Source organism: Malus sylvestris, chromosome 2 (assembly GCF_916048215.2).
Source record: "Malus sylvestris chromosome 2, drMalSylv7.2, whole genome shotgun sequence".
NCBI classification, from domain to species: Eukaryota; Viridiplantae; Streptophyta; class Magnoliopsida; order Rosales; family Rosaceae; genus Malus; species Malus sylvestris.
Window position 1 is genome coordinate 11,790,787 of NC_062261.1, and position 14,461 is coordinate 11,805,247.

The window sequence follows — 14,461 nt, forward strand, 5'->3', positions numbered from 1 at the left end:
AGTGTTCAGTTTGATGGTATTTTTTATGAATGTGCACCCACATTTTCGATATGCACATTGAGGACCCAAATTTCTTTTGCAAATTGCCGAGTTTTGTTGATGTAATGGTTGGAATAATTTAAAAATAGGTGGGCATGGGCATATGAACTGATTAAAACTCTACAGTTCTAAGTTCTAACCATTGCTGCATGTCCGAAGCATGTAGTCGAACATATTTATAGAGAGAGCATTTAGTAAACGTACAACATATGACTAATTGTAATTTAAGTACATCGATATTTTTACATTAAGGGAAGAGGGAGTTCAGCTAGGTGGCACAATGGGCAACCTAATTTGATATTGAATTCGTCATCTACGAGATTTAAACATAAGACCTCTCACTTTCAAATGAAGAGAAATACTACCAGACCGTAGACTAATTGTAATTAGAATTGTAAAAGTATCGTTCTCCGATAAAAAAATGAACTAATTAAAGTTAGTCAATTCAAGACATTCCCTAACACAAATTGTTTCGAACCCTAATTGTTGTTGCTCAAGATATTATTCTCAAGAGTACCACTACAACCTATCCCAATTTATTTTTTCATCTTTATTATTTTGAAAGAAAAAAAAAAGTGAAAACCAAAAATCAATTTTGGTAATTTTACTTGGGTTTTCAAAGTTTGGGTGTCTGATTGGGCCTTCTTACAATAAACCGATTTGGGTTTTGTAGCGTGGGCTTTTACAAACTTTAACATTTTGAAAACCCAAGCCGCTATATGCCGCCTTTCATCAGGCGCTTTCGTAAACTTGAACCAAGAACCCTAACCGTGCTTTACTCAGTTCGAAGGCAGAGTACTAGCCGCATCGTGCAGATCTTCCCTCTCGTCGCTTTCGACAAGGTAAGATCTATATCGAATAAAACTGCTTAGTTTTATCATAATTTTGGCGGATTTAGGGACTTACATATACTTTTGATGATTTGTCGTTGATTTTATGAATATCTGTTCGTTTTCTCCTTACTTGAAGATTTTCGATCTTCGTTGGATTATAAATATACTTGCAAATATTATGTAAATAATTAGAGTTTGATGTGATTAATTATATTTAATTTATTTTTCTTAAATTTATTTTGTACAATTTGGTAGTAAGGAGTGTAATTGAACTAGGGCAACATTGAAATGATCCCACATGCCAGATTTCAATTTTTGAAAACCTGAATTAGTGGATTTTCAGTTTAGTTACCGGTTTTTGAGTATCGAAGTTGCGTAAAGGAACTTCTCTTGCTTCTAATGGCGATTCGGATATAACTTTTGTTCTTTTGAGCTTCCTTGTGTTTATAATCTGGAGACCTGACCTGAGCATTCTAACAAGAATTTTTTAATTTTCATCTGTATCATATTATAAATAGTCTTTTGTCGATATTGGTCTCTTTTTGTTCTTATTCATGAAAATGATTTGATTTTTCTGATGAAATTTCGTTCTCCCTTGTAGATATACTAATATTTGTTTGAACTGAATCATCAAACACGGTCCACCTTATTTTTGCTTTCTTAATGCTGATTTACATAGTTGCAATTTAGTTTTGGATTTGGCATGATGCATCCACTGAATTTACGAGATCTTATTTAGTAATTGCCATTGTAGACTTCTAAAATGCTGTTGGCATTTGATGATTAGTATTAGTAGTGTCTGCCGTTCCGCTTTTACTTGATACCAGTTAACTTGATATATCTTGTTCCTTGCCAGGTTCATCTTTCGGATTAAGAACTTCCCAGAAACCTCTGTTCGAGATGAGGTAATGATTGGTTTGATGTGTCAATGGAAATTCTTCTTAGCTTTTCTTTAATGAAGTACTAATAAGTTTTCCTCTTTCTTTGGTTTTGTGTTTATCTCCCTCTCTTCACAGCCGACCAATGGAGGAAGATGTAAGTTATACTGCTTTTGAGCTTATTTAGTGCATCTTTGTTATGTCTCTCTTTGCACCATTAAATGTTATGTGTTTTACTGCATTTGGATATGGAATTTGCAACTTTGTACGTGGTTGGCAATATCTGATGGTTTTGCATCTGTGAGTATGGAATGATTCTCATGATGACACTTTGATGGTATTTCATGGAAACTGTCCGAGTCCAGAATCTTGTTGCACATCAATTAGTCATTTTTTGGTTCAATGTATTAGCGCACAAGTAATTATCAAATGAAATTGTCATTTGTAATTGTGTTATGGCTTGAATGTCTGCGGGTTTCTTTAGTGACCTCTTTTGCTATATTCATGGTCTCATGTGTCTTTTCCTGCTCAGTTCTGAAACTGCTAATTCTGCACATTTATTCTCATTCGGGTCCCCAATTTGTGAAGATGCTTATCTAACCTGAATGCTGTAGGGTGCCAAGAACGAGGAAGAGGAATTCAATACAGGGCCACTTTCTGTCCTTATGATGAGTGTAAAAAATAATACTCAGGTAATGCTTTCTGAGAATCTTATGATTCTTTATCCGGAAAGGCTTTACATATCAAGGGCAAGTATTCTTATTCAATTGGTTCCTGTTGTGTAAACAGGTGCTCATCAATTGCCGTAACAACCGAAAGCTTCTTGGCCGTGTGAGAGCATTCGACAGGCATTGCAACATGGTTCTGGAAAATGTCAGGGAGATGTGGACTGAGGTATTTTCCTTGTTCGTTCTTTTGTGTTTTGATTTCATTGGGATACAGCCTGTGGCCCTGTGGTTGTTGATCATCAATCATCAATGTTATGTTACATGTTGCTATTTATTTTTTGTCGTTTATTTGTCTATGCAGGTGCCAAAGACTGGAAAAGGCAAGAAAAAGGCGCAACCGGTTAACAAGGATAGGTTCATCAGCAAGATGTTTCTCCGTGGGGACTCGGTTATCATTGTTCTTAGGAATCCCAAGTGAGGTGTAAACCCAGCACACAATTCTAATGACTTGTAGATGTAGATTATGTGCTGAAAATTGTAGAAGTACTGTCGTCGGGAGTTTGAAATGCACTTCGTAGAGCAACTTTCCAGTGATGTATAACTTCATTTGGATCTGTTTGTGAATTTCAATTGACAGACTCTCTTTAGAGTATCTCTTCCGGTGTCATATAGTTCTTGATCAAAACTTAACTTCATATGACTCTGAATATCAATTGACAGGTGTTTTGGACTTCATGCTAGTAATATCTTGAATTACAGTGTGCAAGCCAAGATCCCTTTGTAGCCGGACGGTTTTTTTCCGACGGGTAAAATTGCCAAGCGGCTCTTTTGCGTGTTTCATTATATGAATTTGCATTGATACTAATTTTAGGATCCAGATCCTCTCCGGATATAAGGATCCTGAGCCTAGGGATCAATTGATTTAGCCTCTTGAAATTTGATTCAATAGCTACAAGCAGTGGTCTTATTAAAAGTTATAATAATTGTAGCTGTTGGATTAAATTTTAACGGGTCGGATCAATTGATCCCTAAGCGAAGATCCTTAGATCCAGAGAGGATTTGGATCCCAAATTTTATTCTAGTTCGCCGACTTTGTTTAGTGGGATAAGGCTTAGGTGTTATTGAATTGAATTTAGCGATCTTTAACGAAAAGTTTATGGTATTATTTATTTTAACGAAAAATCATATTTTTACACTAAAAAATCAATCATGGTATTATTCACTTTATTCTTTATTTTGTCTTTATCGTTAAAACTTAAAGTTTTTAAATCCTTTTATTAGTTTTTCTTTGAATTTATCCTAGTATAATTGTGAACCCGTTGATCGAACGGCTTCAACTCTGTCGATGAACTTGTTTTCTGTCCTCGTCTGCATTAGGTTTGCGGCCTGAAAATTTCTTCATTGTCTAAAAGGACCTTATCTTAAATAATTGAAGATTTATTTTTCTTTATTTTGTCCATTCCTTTTTATTTATTTATTTATTCTCAACTTGCCTTATGGCTTCTTCCAACAATAATTTATCAACGTCAATTAAATTGTTTGCTAATACACGTCCATACATATCTAATTAAATATTATAAAGACAGTGGTTCGTAGGTCGTACATTTAGAATGATGATTGGCTAAAGCAAAAGCTAATGCTTTTGTGCTGAATTCCAAACTCCCTTACCTCATTTCCTCACAACTTTTCAAATTAATAATAAAATAAATATCCAGTTATTTTGGAGTATGATCATCATACAACCACATAGTTTATCAATCTACAGTAAAATCTCGACAAAAAAGATGTTGGATAAGATAATAACCTCGGTTTAATAATAAAATTTTCTAGTCTTAACTTGTAAATAAAACATTTCGAACTGCCTTATCTTTTGGAATAAACGATATTATTTATACTAAGAGGAAGTGATGGACTAAGCCTCATAATGAGCTAGTAATAATGTGGTTCAAATTTGCATTTGGCGAGAATTGAACCTAAAACTTCTCACTTACAAGTGAAAAGGAACACCACTAGACCGTAGTACTAAGGGAAGGGGTGGACGTAGCCTCACAATGGGCTAACAATGATGTGGTTCAAACTCGCCTTTGGCGAGAATCGAAGACATCCTACTTACAAGTGAAGAGAATACCACTAGACCGTAATACTAAGTGACTGATCCTCTTGTTCTTAAATTACCTTAAAAGTTTAAAAACCCTAAAAGATAATATATCTTTGCTTTTTTTTATAAGACACATGTATCTTTATAATAAAAATAATCGTACAATACTTATAAATTAATAAATATTCATATATCTATTATATTATTCACTTATTTTTGGCCATCAGAATGGATGGATAACTGTGACTTTCTACCAATTATTCTTCTTTTTAAAGGAAGGATTATATTATTCACTAATCAATCTAATAACTTCTCAATGTAACAACTTTACATGGTTTTATTAAGGAGTTGTTTGATAACCATTTTATTTTCAATTGAAAACTAAAAACCAAAACGTGAAAAGGGTTGTTGGATAACCATTTCGGTTTTCAGTATTGAAAAACCAAAAAAAGTCATTTTTTAAGAAACTAAAAAAATGAAAGTATACCAAACAAGATTTCAGTTTTTGAAAAAGTGAATGAAAAAAAAAACTGAAAATGAAATGACTATTTAACGGCTCAAAATAAATTAGTTTTCAGTTTTTCATTGTTTTCAAAACTAAAGACTGTAAGTAATAATCAGACAAGATTTTCATTTTAAGTGAAAAAAACAATTATTAAACAACTCTCAATTTCATGCGTTTCAAAAATTTGACTTTCAATTTTCATATTTTAAAAAATAAAAATAGTTATCAAATGCCTATATTTTCAATTCTAAATGAATCCATATTATAATACGTAAAATTATACATAACTCACGTAATGAACTCACCAAATGAATTCTCCAAAGTTCGGCCTAGAAAATTTCATAAAAAATAGACGAGACGCCATTTTGTCCTCAACTCGACACGTGTCATTTCAGAGCACAATTTATTCAGATATATACACGTAGATACATATAGTGATTGGACTGCATCCAAGTACAAGAATCCTGAAGTTGGCCGGCTTTACAGCTTGGAACAAACGAAGCTCTGGACTCTGCGCCCCAACTGAAAGGCTCAAAAAGTCAAATCCGGTGTTTGGATTCCGGTGCTAATACCTCCTATCCGCATTGAGGAATATCGTTATTCTCGATGGGGAAGGGCGGGGGCTGCATCCCAAGCAAGAACAAAGTCCCCTCCGGCGCCAGAAATCCAGACTCCACCAGCCATGCCTCCGCGGCGCCGATTTCCACTGACGGCAATCCGAATTCCGCTCCCAGGCCAAATGACGACGTTGTCGTCGCCCAATCGCAACCGAATCCCGACCCGGTTCCGAAACTGAGGATATTCATAGTGTTCTACTCGATGTACGGGCACGTGGAGGGGCTGGCGCGGCGGATGAAGAAGGGGGTTGACGGCGTGGAGGGGGCGGAGGGAGTGCTGTACCGGGTGCCCGAGACGCTGCCCGCTGAGGTTTTGGAGGCTATGAAGGCGCCGCCGAAGGACCCTGAAATTCCGGAGATTTCTGCGGCGGAGTTGGCGGCTGCGGACGGGGTTTTGTTTGGGTTTCCGACGAGGTTCGGGAGCATGGCGGCGCAGATGAAGGCGTTTTTCGACTCGACGGGGCAGTTGTGGAAGGAGCAGAGCCTGGCTGGGAAGCCTGGTGGGTTTTTTGTGAGTACCGGGACTCAAGGCGGCGGCCAAGAAACCACCCTGTAAGCTTTTGCCTCATTTCTCATTTCCAACTTTTTTTTTTTTAATTGAAGAAGTTAAGAGATTATTGGTTTTCTTACATGGTTTGCAAAATTGGGTTTTTTATGCTGGTTAATTGATAATTTGTGAAGATTAATGGAGATTATTGTTGCCCAAATGAAGGTTTATCGGGTTTTAGCTACGAAATTGACATGAAATTCATAATTATTATGGATGGAAGTTTTTTGAGTTTGTGAGATTATTGTTTAATTTGAAATCGGATTTAGTAAAGCTTTGGTTGTTAAGGTAGCATTCTTTCCAATATGCATTTGAAGAAATGACATGTGTAAACTTATCAGGTTGAACTTGCAAATATGTTTTAGTGTAAATTGGTATATAGGTTGCACAAAGATTGTTTCTTTGAATGATTGTCTTCGTTTCGTGTGTTTTGTCTCAAACAATCTGAAGCAGAATCACCTCGTAACTTCTCAACCTTGGTACATTAGCATCGCATCCATCATTCGGATAAAGTTACTGCTATGGTTATGGATGAAAGCCTCGAAAGGTTGATGTCGTTTGATGAGAAAATTTATTGAGACTTGTGTTCTTTTATTTATCGCAGATGGACGGCAATCACCCAGTTAGCACACCATGGAATGCTGTTTGTTCCTGTTGGGTATACTTTTGGAGCTGGCATGTTTAAGATGGACACTGTACGAGGTGGCTCTCCATATGGCGCCGGTGTCTTTGCTGGTGACGGCACAAGAGGGCCAAGTGAAACTGAGCTGGCGCTTGCAGAGCATCAGGGGAAGTATATGGCATCAGTAGTCAAGAAGCTTGCATAAACGATTTCCAGGCGCCATCATTTTCGTTTCTGTTTGTCCATCTGCATGTATTCCTTCTGCGATTGTTCTTTATTTTCTCTCATTTCGAGTTCTTTTCTGTTCAGAAAACACTGTAAAGGTTTTAGATTTGTTCTGCCTGATTCTGTCAAATAATTTGTGAATGTGTTTGGGTGTTTCATTTTTTTATACTTTCATTTCGAAAACATGTAATTAAGTTAGAACTTGATATATCAATAAAATTCGTTTTCTTTACTATCCGTGATGATGAATCGTTGAATACTGTTCGAGTAGAAGTCATATTGCAGTGAAAAGGCAGTTAACTTTTCTTGCGTAACGTCTGCAATCTGCAACTTATAGCAATCATCAATGTAGGATGTTCTTGGTTTAGAGAAAATCTAACCATGACTGCGTCGGATAAGTGCAACTCGTTATTCGATTTTCAGACAAAGATGGCAGAGACATCTGCAGTTGATGACAGCAGATGCAGATATGATATTCTATCGACTGGCAGCGCATTTCCATGTCCCATGTCTCGGGCAATCGACCAAGAAAAGTTTATGTAGGCCACTCCTGGTCGAGCAAAGCACACCGTGTCATTTCTTTGATAAAGAGCGAACGTCCTCTCAAGAAAATATAATATAAAAAAAGGAACTTTAACGAAAAACATCCGGTACTGTTCACTTTAACGAAAAACCACATTTTTACACTAAAAAGTCAATCATGGTACTATTCACTTTACCCTTTATTTTGTCCTTATTATTAAAACTCAAAGTTTTCAAACCCTTTTCATTAGTGTACAATTCGACTTCTATCTTGGTATTGTGGAGAGCACCAAACACAATACAAGTTCGACATTTGGCACAATACCAAAACCATAGCAACGATATAATCTAACCTAGTTCAGTAGTATACTTTAAGACAGCTGATCAAAACATGTTGATTTTAACTTTATTAATAAACTAGTAGTAATGAAGTTGGCTTAAATAGTGCATTCCCCTTTACGTATGTAAAGTTCGATACTCCTTCCCCGTAAATTCGATTCTAACTTTATTAGTAACCTAGTAGTAACGAAGTTGGCTTAAACAGTGCATTTCCCTTTACACGTGGAAAGTTCGATACTCCTTCCCCGTAAATTCGATTCTAACTTTATTAGTAACCTAGTAGTAATGAAGTTGGCTTAAACAGTGCATTTTCCTTTACACATGTAAAGTTCGATGCTCCTTCCCCATAATTTCGATTAGATTAAATATTCTCTGATAAAATAACAGAAATCGTAATTTAGTGGAAATTTCTTGTTATCTTTCCAACTAGGATTCCAATTCCTGCGTCAAACTCAAGCGAAAATTAAATAACCACTGGAGCGAATAATGTAGTTTTACGCAAGCTTTTTCCACGTAATGACATGTTTAACCCCACCCCATGCGACAAAACAATCTATAATTTTCAACGACCGATGGGGAAGCGACAAGGACATTTCCGGAAACTCAAAACACACACTCCAACGAATTACATCGTTTTAAAGTCGGAAGCTTTTGCTGGTAAAACTACATATATTCACATCCACTCTCGCATTCAATTCACTCTCGCATTCACTCTCTCCTCGTTTCTTCGACGACTCCAAGTTCGTCGCCGAAAAGCAGATATGGCGGACACTCTTAGTGCTCTGAGGTCTCTAATGGCGTCCCACTCTCCGCCTCTCGACGCCTTGGTCGTTCCTTCCGAAGATTATCACCAGGTCTGTCTCAATCTGTCAATTTCAATTGTGCCCCTGTCACTCAATTTTAACGTTGTTTCGATTAAATCTTGTATCCGCAAATTTTCGATTTTACTCATGTTTTCTGTTCCTCTATCAAGATTGGAGCTTTTCGATTGTAATTTGTAAATTCTGTGTTTATTATTATTATTATTTATTTTTAAGGATGTTGGGAGTGATTTTATGTTGTAATTGCAGAGTGAGTATGTTTCGGCACGAGACAAACGGCGTGAGTTCGTTTCCGGCTTCACCGGGAGTGCTGGTTAGTATTGTCATGTTGTTTGAGGATGTTGCTGTTTAAATTTTGATTGCTTTCAGTTGAATTTTGAAGCTTTTAATGTTGTCGTGCTGAACTTCTGTGTTGAATTTTGGTCAGGTCTGGCATTAATAACAAAGAACGAAGCACGGCTATGGACGGATGGTCGGTACTTTTTGCAGGCAACGCAAGAACTCAGTGACCAGTGGCAGCTTATGCGAATGGGAGAAGACCCGACCGTCGATGTCTGGATGGCAGATGTGAGTCACTGCTTCTTTGAGTAACTCCTATGATCATTTTCGATGTTGTATATTCCGTAGCTTTTAACCTTTTTGTATCAGACATTAAATTACAAGTTTTAGCGACTTTGCGCATTCATATTGGACTCTGTATTAAGTGAATTTTGTGATTTGTTTTCGTTAGAATCTACCCCAAGAGTCAGCCATTGGTATTGATCCTTGGTGTGTGTCAATAAACACCGCGCAACTATGGGAGCGTGCCTTTGCCAAGAAACAACAGAAGTTGGTTCAGACTAACACAAATTTGGTAGACGAAGTTTGGAAAAATCAGCCTCCGGCAGAAATTAATCCCGTCATTGTACATCCTTTGGAATATGCTGGTCGTTCAGTTGCGGATAAGTTGAAGTGTTTAAGAGAAAAAATCGTACAAGAGAATGCTCGTGGTATAATCATCTCAGCGCTTGATGAGGTTAGTTGGTTCGGTGTGTTACTTCATGTGGCCTCGTACTTTTACTCTATTTTGAATTTGTCATTCAGTATCTCAATTTAATTGCTATTCTGCAGGTTGCTTGGGCGTATAATATTCGGGGCACTGATGTTGCCTACAATCCAGTTGTTCATGCATTTGCTATCGTGACATCCAACTCGGCTTTCCTTTATGTGGACAAAAGGAAGGTTTCTTCTGAGGTCAGTTAAATCATTGTATCATACACAGTTAACATTATTATCATACATAATACACACATCACCATCTTAATCTTAATCTTATTAAGCAACCTTCTTAAGACAGTGAGTATTGGCTTGAAGTTGTCAAGCTACCAGTAATAATAGATGTATTTACTATTAGCCTTCACCAATTTGTGTGTCTGATTACTGATAACAGTGATTATACACTTTGGACTAAATTACGATGTCCTCCATTTCTTTTTTCGTATGTCCTCTTTTCCATGTTATAATGCAAGAGTGAGCATGAGCAGATAATTGGTTTAGTAGACGTATCTGACAAATTCACTCGATATGCAGGTACACTCTTACTTGGAAGAAAATGGGATCGAAGTTCGGGAATATAAAGCAGTGAGCTCAGATGTTGCCTTGCTTTCATCTAATCAGCTCAAACCTTCATCTACAGTTAAAGGAACCGAAGCTGAAAAGCCTAATGGTGGAAACAAAGCAGAAGAAACAGATAATGACCTCATATGGGCTGACCCTGGTTCATGCTGTTATGCTTTGTATTCAAGACTAAACCCCGAAAAATTTATCTTGCAGCCGTCGCCTTTGGCCCTAGCAAAAGCTCTAAAGGTAGCATGCTACACTTCCTATCGTATGGAGAGAGCATATTGTTTCTGATAGTCGTGCCTGTGATTTTATTCAGTTCATTTTTTCTTATTAACTGATTGCTCTAAAATTTTTAGAACCCGGTCGAGTTGGAAGGGTTAAAGAAAGCTCATATCCGGGATGGAGTAGCTGTTGTGCAATATCTTGTATGGTTGGATAAGCAGGTAAATTGTGACACCTATGGTATCTTAATATCTTCAAATGTTCGAAACAATATTTTCTGATTTCCTATATGTTTTCCAGATTTTGATGCGTTTAGTTCCCTAGATTTGCAACAATATGAAAGGCCTGAACTAATGCTTGAGCTTGTACGAAAAAAATGCAGGCGCAGGAGATATATGGGGCTTCCGGCTTCTTTTTGGAGGGGGAGGCAACAGATAAGAAAAACCAAACGTAAGTTTGAGCTTCCTTGTTGAATTTCATACCTCTCACCATGTGGATGAGATGCATCATGATCTTGATATAGAAACGTTTTACGTGTAAGTAAGATGTGAAAATCACACAAAGAACTGTTTTTGTCCAATTGCAGTTAGTGATCATCCATTGTATGAACTTTCGTACAGTTGATGCCTTATACTGTTCTATGCTTGATTTAATGTTTTGATTGCTGAATATATGCTAAGTGGCACCATTTTTTTATTCTATTATATGTTCATGTGTTGATTGAATTGAATGAGCTATGACAGGAAAACTGCAAAGCTAACCGAGGTGACTGTAAGTGATAAGCTGGAGGGCTTTCGAGCATCAAAAGAGGTAGTGTGAACTTTTAATACGAAAATGCAACATGATAGTAGCGAAATTCCTTTGATGCAAATGTGCTTACCCCTCATATATATTTCTTGATCCTGTGTTCTTTCTATTTGGTACATTTGCACTCATGGTTCTGACTGTAAAACTTTTTCTCTTCCACACTCAGAATATTTGCAACAAGCGGTTACAGAAAAATGAAATATGCAGTTCAATTTATTAATTTGATGTTTACTTGTATGCTTATCTATCTCCATGGATGTTTAGTTTGCTTTACATGATAGGAATTTCTTTTTCTGTTATATTTGCAGAACTTTAGAGGTTTGAGTTTTCCGACTATTTCATCTGTTGGCCCAAATGCGGCAATCATTCATTATTCACCGGAAGCAGAAACTTGTGCTGAGTTTGATCCAGACAGCATCTATCTTTTTGACTCTGGGGCACAGGTTTGTCAACTGTCATTTGGCTGATAAAAAATTGCCAACCAATTTCATGCATTTATGTTCTAGCATACTCACTTAATCATGATGCTTCTGTTCTTTCAATTGGTAATGTTGATGACATGGTTGCAGTATCTTGATGGAACAACTGACATAACACGGACGGTTCATTTTGGAAAACCTTCAGCTCATGAGAAGGCATGCTATACGGCAGTAAGTTCTTTTCAATGCTCTCTTTTAAGACATCTTGTTATTTGGTTGTTGAACTCATCCTAATTTGAACACTGTTGTTCGAACTCTGTTTTATTATGCTTTGAATTGCCAAAATCTTGTACCTGTTCATCCGTGTATTCTGTTACTCATGATCCATTGTCACCACACCTACAGTTTATAACCACCGTAGCCCTTGTATCCATTCCCACCGACCTTCATCACCGTTCAACGTATACTAGTGCTACGAACTTTTTGTAGTTTTTGACTAATTACTTACACCGCCTTCCTCAAGCTTATTACTACTATTGAAAAGATTTCAGTTTACCATGGCATAAAATAACCACACATGAAGCAGTACTATTTACATAAGCCTTTTACGCTAGAAACTCAAATCCAAATCCCCATGTTATATCCATCCATCAAAATGGACCCTTAGATTTAACTGATAATGAACGAGTTAAATGAATTTAGATTCACAATGGGATTTCATTGTTTTCATATTTTTTCATGTTCTTAATTTATACTCTATGCATTACATAATTTAGATCCACAACAGTTGAGTCCTTTATGTCCTACATACATAGACTGTTATCCCAAAATTCCTTCAAGCCAATCCTCATTTTAGGGTTATATGAAGTAGTGTGATGTGCTGCATATTGTGCAGGTCCTCAAGGGTCATTTAGGTCTCGGGACTGCTCGATTTCCTAATGGAACCAATGGTATTTCATGCTTGTCTTTTTACCTTTTTAATCAGATTTTTCAAGTGTAAGAATGTCTTAGTTGAATACATTTTCATCGTTAACTTTTTACAGGAAATGCGCTTGACATTCTTGCTCGAGTTCCTTTGTGGAAGAGTGGTCTTGATTATCGACATGGTACTGGTCATGGGGTTGGGTCTTATCTAAATGTTCATGAAGGTAAATATTAACGAGAACTGCTCATTCTTTACTCTCCAATGTAGTGTTTAATTTGAGCTTATTAATGAATTTTCGATTCTTCCTTCCATTTGCACTGGTTGAGCAGGTCCACATTTAATTAGTTTCAGACCACATGCTCGAAATGTCCCACTGCAAGTTTCCATGACTGTAACAGATGGTTAGTATCAGTGTATACAATTACTCATTATTATTTATTTTGTTCTACACTTGTATAAAAACTTTCTCAAACTCAACAAAGAATTCAATCCCGCATACTGGAGGATAACCACGCATCAGGAATCATGATTGATATTGTATCTTATGTTGACCATCTCTTATCTTATGTTGTAGTTCATGCATAATGATTGATCGATATTGCGGGAGGTTCTCCCTTTCTCGTTGCCTTTTGAATCTGTGCTCAAGTAATCATGTTTCTTGAATTTTTTATTGTTCATGCATTGCTCATGCTGACAACTTATTAGTCATACTTGCTTAGGGCATGCATCCATGAATTGTTTTGAGTGTCGACGAATGGGAATTGTTAGTAGCTTCTTGAATGGGACTATGTGACTTGTAAGTACCCTTTAGACTGACTGTAGAACTGCACTTTTCAGAGCCTGGATACTACGAGGACGGGAAATTTGGTATAAGATTGGAGAACGTGCTCGTAATCAACAAAGCTGATACGAAGTTCAACTTTGGTGACAAGGGTTACTTGCAATTTGAGCATATAACATGGGTAACTGCGCAATTTGCTACTTTCCTTACTATTAAATAGTTCGATTTCCATGCTATGCGTGACTTTTCTTTTTCTTTTCGGTTGGATCAAATGACTTGCACATAAAACATTGGACATGAACTTAATTTGTACACGAGTTAACTTAGTCACACAGCGGCCCGGCATTTATGTTACTACGACACTTTCTCACTCAATTTATGGATTATAGAGCAAGATATCGTGTAATTGTCCAGAGATGACAGAGACTTATACTGGGTTGATCAATTTCCAAATCGATATCGTGGAATTTTCCAGAAAGAACACAGGTGGTTGAGCTGATCTAAAATTTTCTCTGTTTTATTCTCTTTCCAGGCACCATACCAGAGAAAGTTGATCGACTTGAGCCTTTTAGTACCTGAAGAATTGGAATGGATCAACACCTACCATTCCAAATGTAGGGATATTCTGGCTCCATACTTAGATGAATCTGAGAAGGCATGGCTGAAAAAAGCCACCGAACCCATAAGCGTGTGAGCTGCATCCCTCCTTCGTTTCTCTCCGAGAGAGAAGCGAGCTTTCTGAATGTGTGCATATTGACTCAGTAATGAATAAAAATGCACATTGTATCTCGAGATCAGTAGTATCTCGTGTGCTATCTGGTTTATTTAGAAACTTGCTACCTTTTTTTCGAAGTCTTCGTTGTTTAAACATCGATAATGCATTCGTACTGTACAACGTTACCGAGAAATCGGACCTATGATTAGGGACGGGCAAACGGTTATGGCGGGTGGGTAACCGCGGTTATTTATCCATAACCGTTTATGCTCATAT

At 37.1% G+C, this 14,461-nt stretch overlaps 3 protein-coding genes across 3 annotated transcripts; all 3 read left to right on the plus strand.

The window, feature by feature from the left end:
• The first annotated feature begins 725 nt into the window (after window positions 1-725).
• Window positions 726-3,070, plus strand: LOC126613936 (uncharacterized). Its single transcript, XM_050281546.1, has 6 exons — window positions 726-881; window positions 1,729-1,777; window positions 1,889-1,907; window positions 2,365-2,442; window positions 2,540-2,644; window positions 2,780-3,070. Exons 2-6 carry the CDS (start codon window positions 1,773-1,775, stop codon window positions 2,894-2,896), a joined length of 324 nt encoding a protein of 107 aa, XP_050137503.1. The 5' UTR covers window positions 726-881; window positions 1,729-1,772; the 3' UTR covers window positions 2,897-3,070.
• A 2,384-nt stretch (window positions 3,071-5,454) lies between these two features.
• On the plus strand, window positions 5,455-7,267 carry LOC126599179 (probable NAD(P)H dehydrogenase (quinone) FQR1-like 2). The gene is made up of 2 exons (XM_050265514.1): window positions 5,455-6,190; window positions 6,790-7,267. Exons 1-2 carry the CDS (start codon window positions 5,628-5,630, stop codon window positions 7,010-7,012), a joined length of 786 nt encoding a protein of 261 aa, XP_050121471.1. The 5' UTR covers window positions 5,455-5,627; the 3' UTR covers window positions 7,013-7,267.
• Window positions 7,268-8,549: 1,282 nt separating this feature from the next.
• On the plus strand, window positions 8,550-14,322 carry LOC126599174 (aminopeptidase P1-like). Its single transcript, XM_050265508.1, has 16 exons — window positions 8,550-8,747; window positions 8,964-9,027; window positions 9,142-9,281; window positions 9,445-9,729; window positions 9,825-9,947; window positions 10,284-10,559; window positions 10,673-10,759; window positions 10,921-10,988; window positions 11,282-11,348; window positions 11,654-11,788; window positions 11,915-11,995; window positions 12,660-12,714; window positions 12,808-12,912; window positions 13,019-13,090; window positions 13,527-13,651; window positions 14,003-14,322. Exons 1-16 carry the CDS (start codon window positions 8,655-8,657, stop codon window positions 14,162-14,164), a joined length of 1,938 nt encoding a protein of 645 aa, XP_050121465.1. The 5' UTR covers window positions 8,550-8,654; the 3' UTR covers window positions 14,165-14,322.
• The last annotated feature ends 139 nt before the right edge of the window (window positions 14,323-14,461 follow it).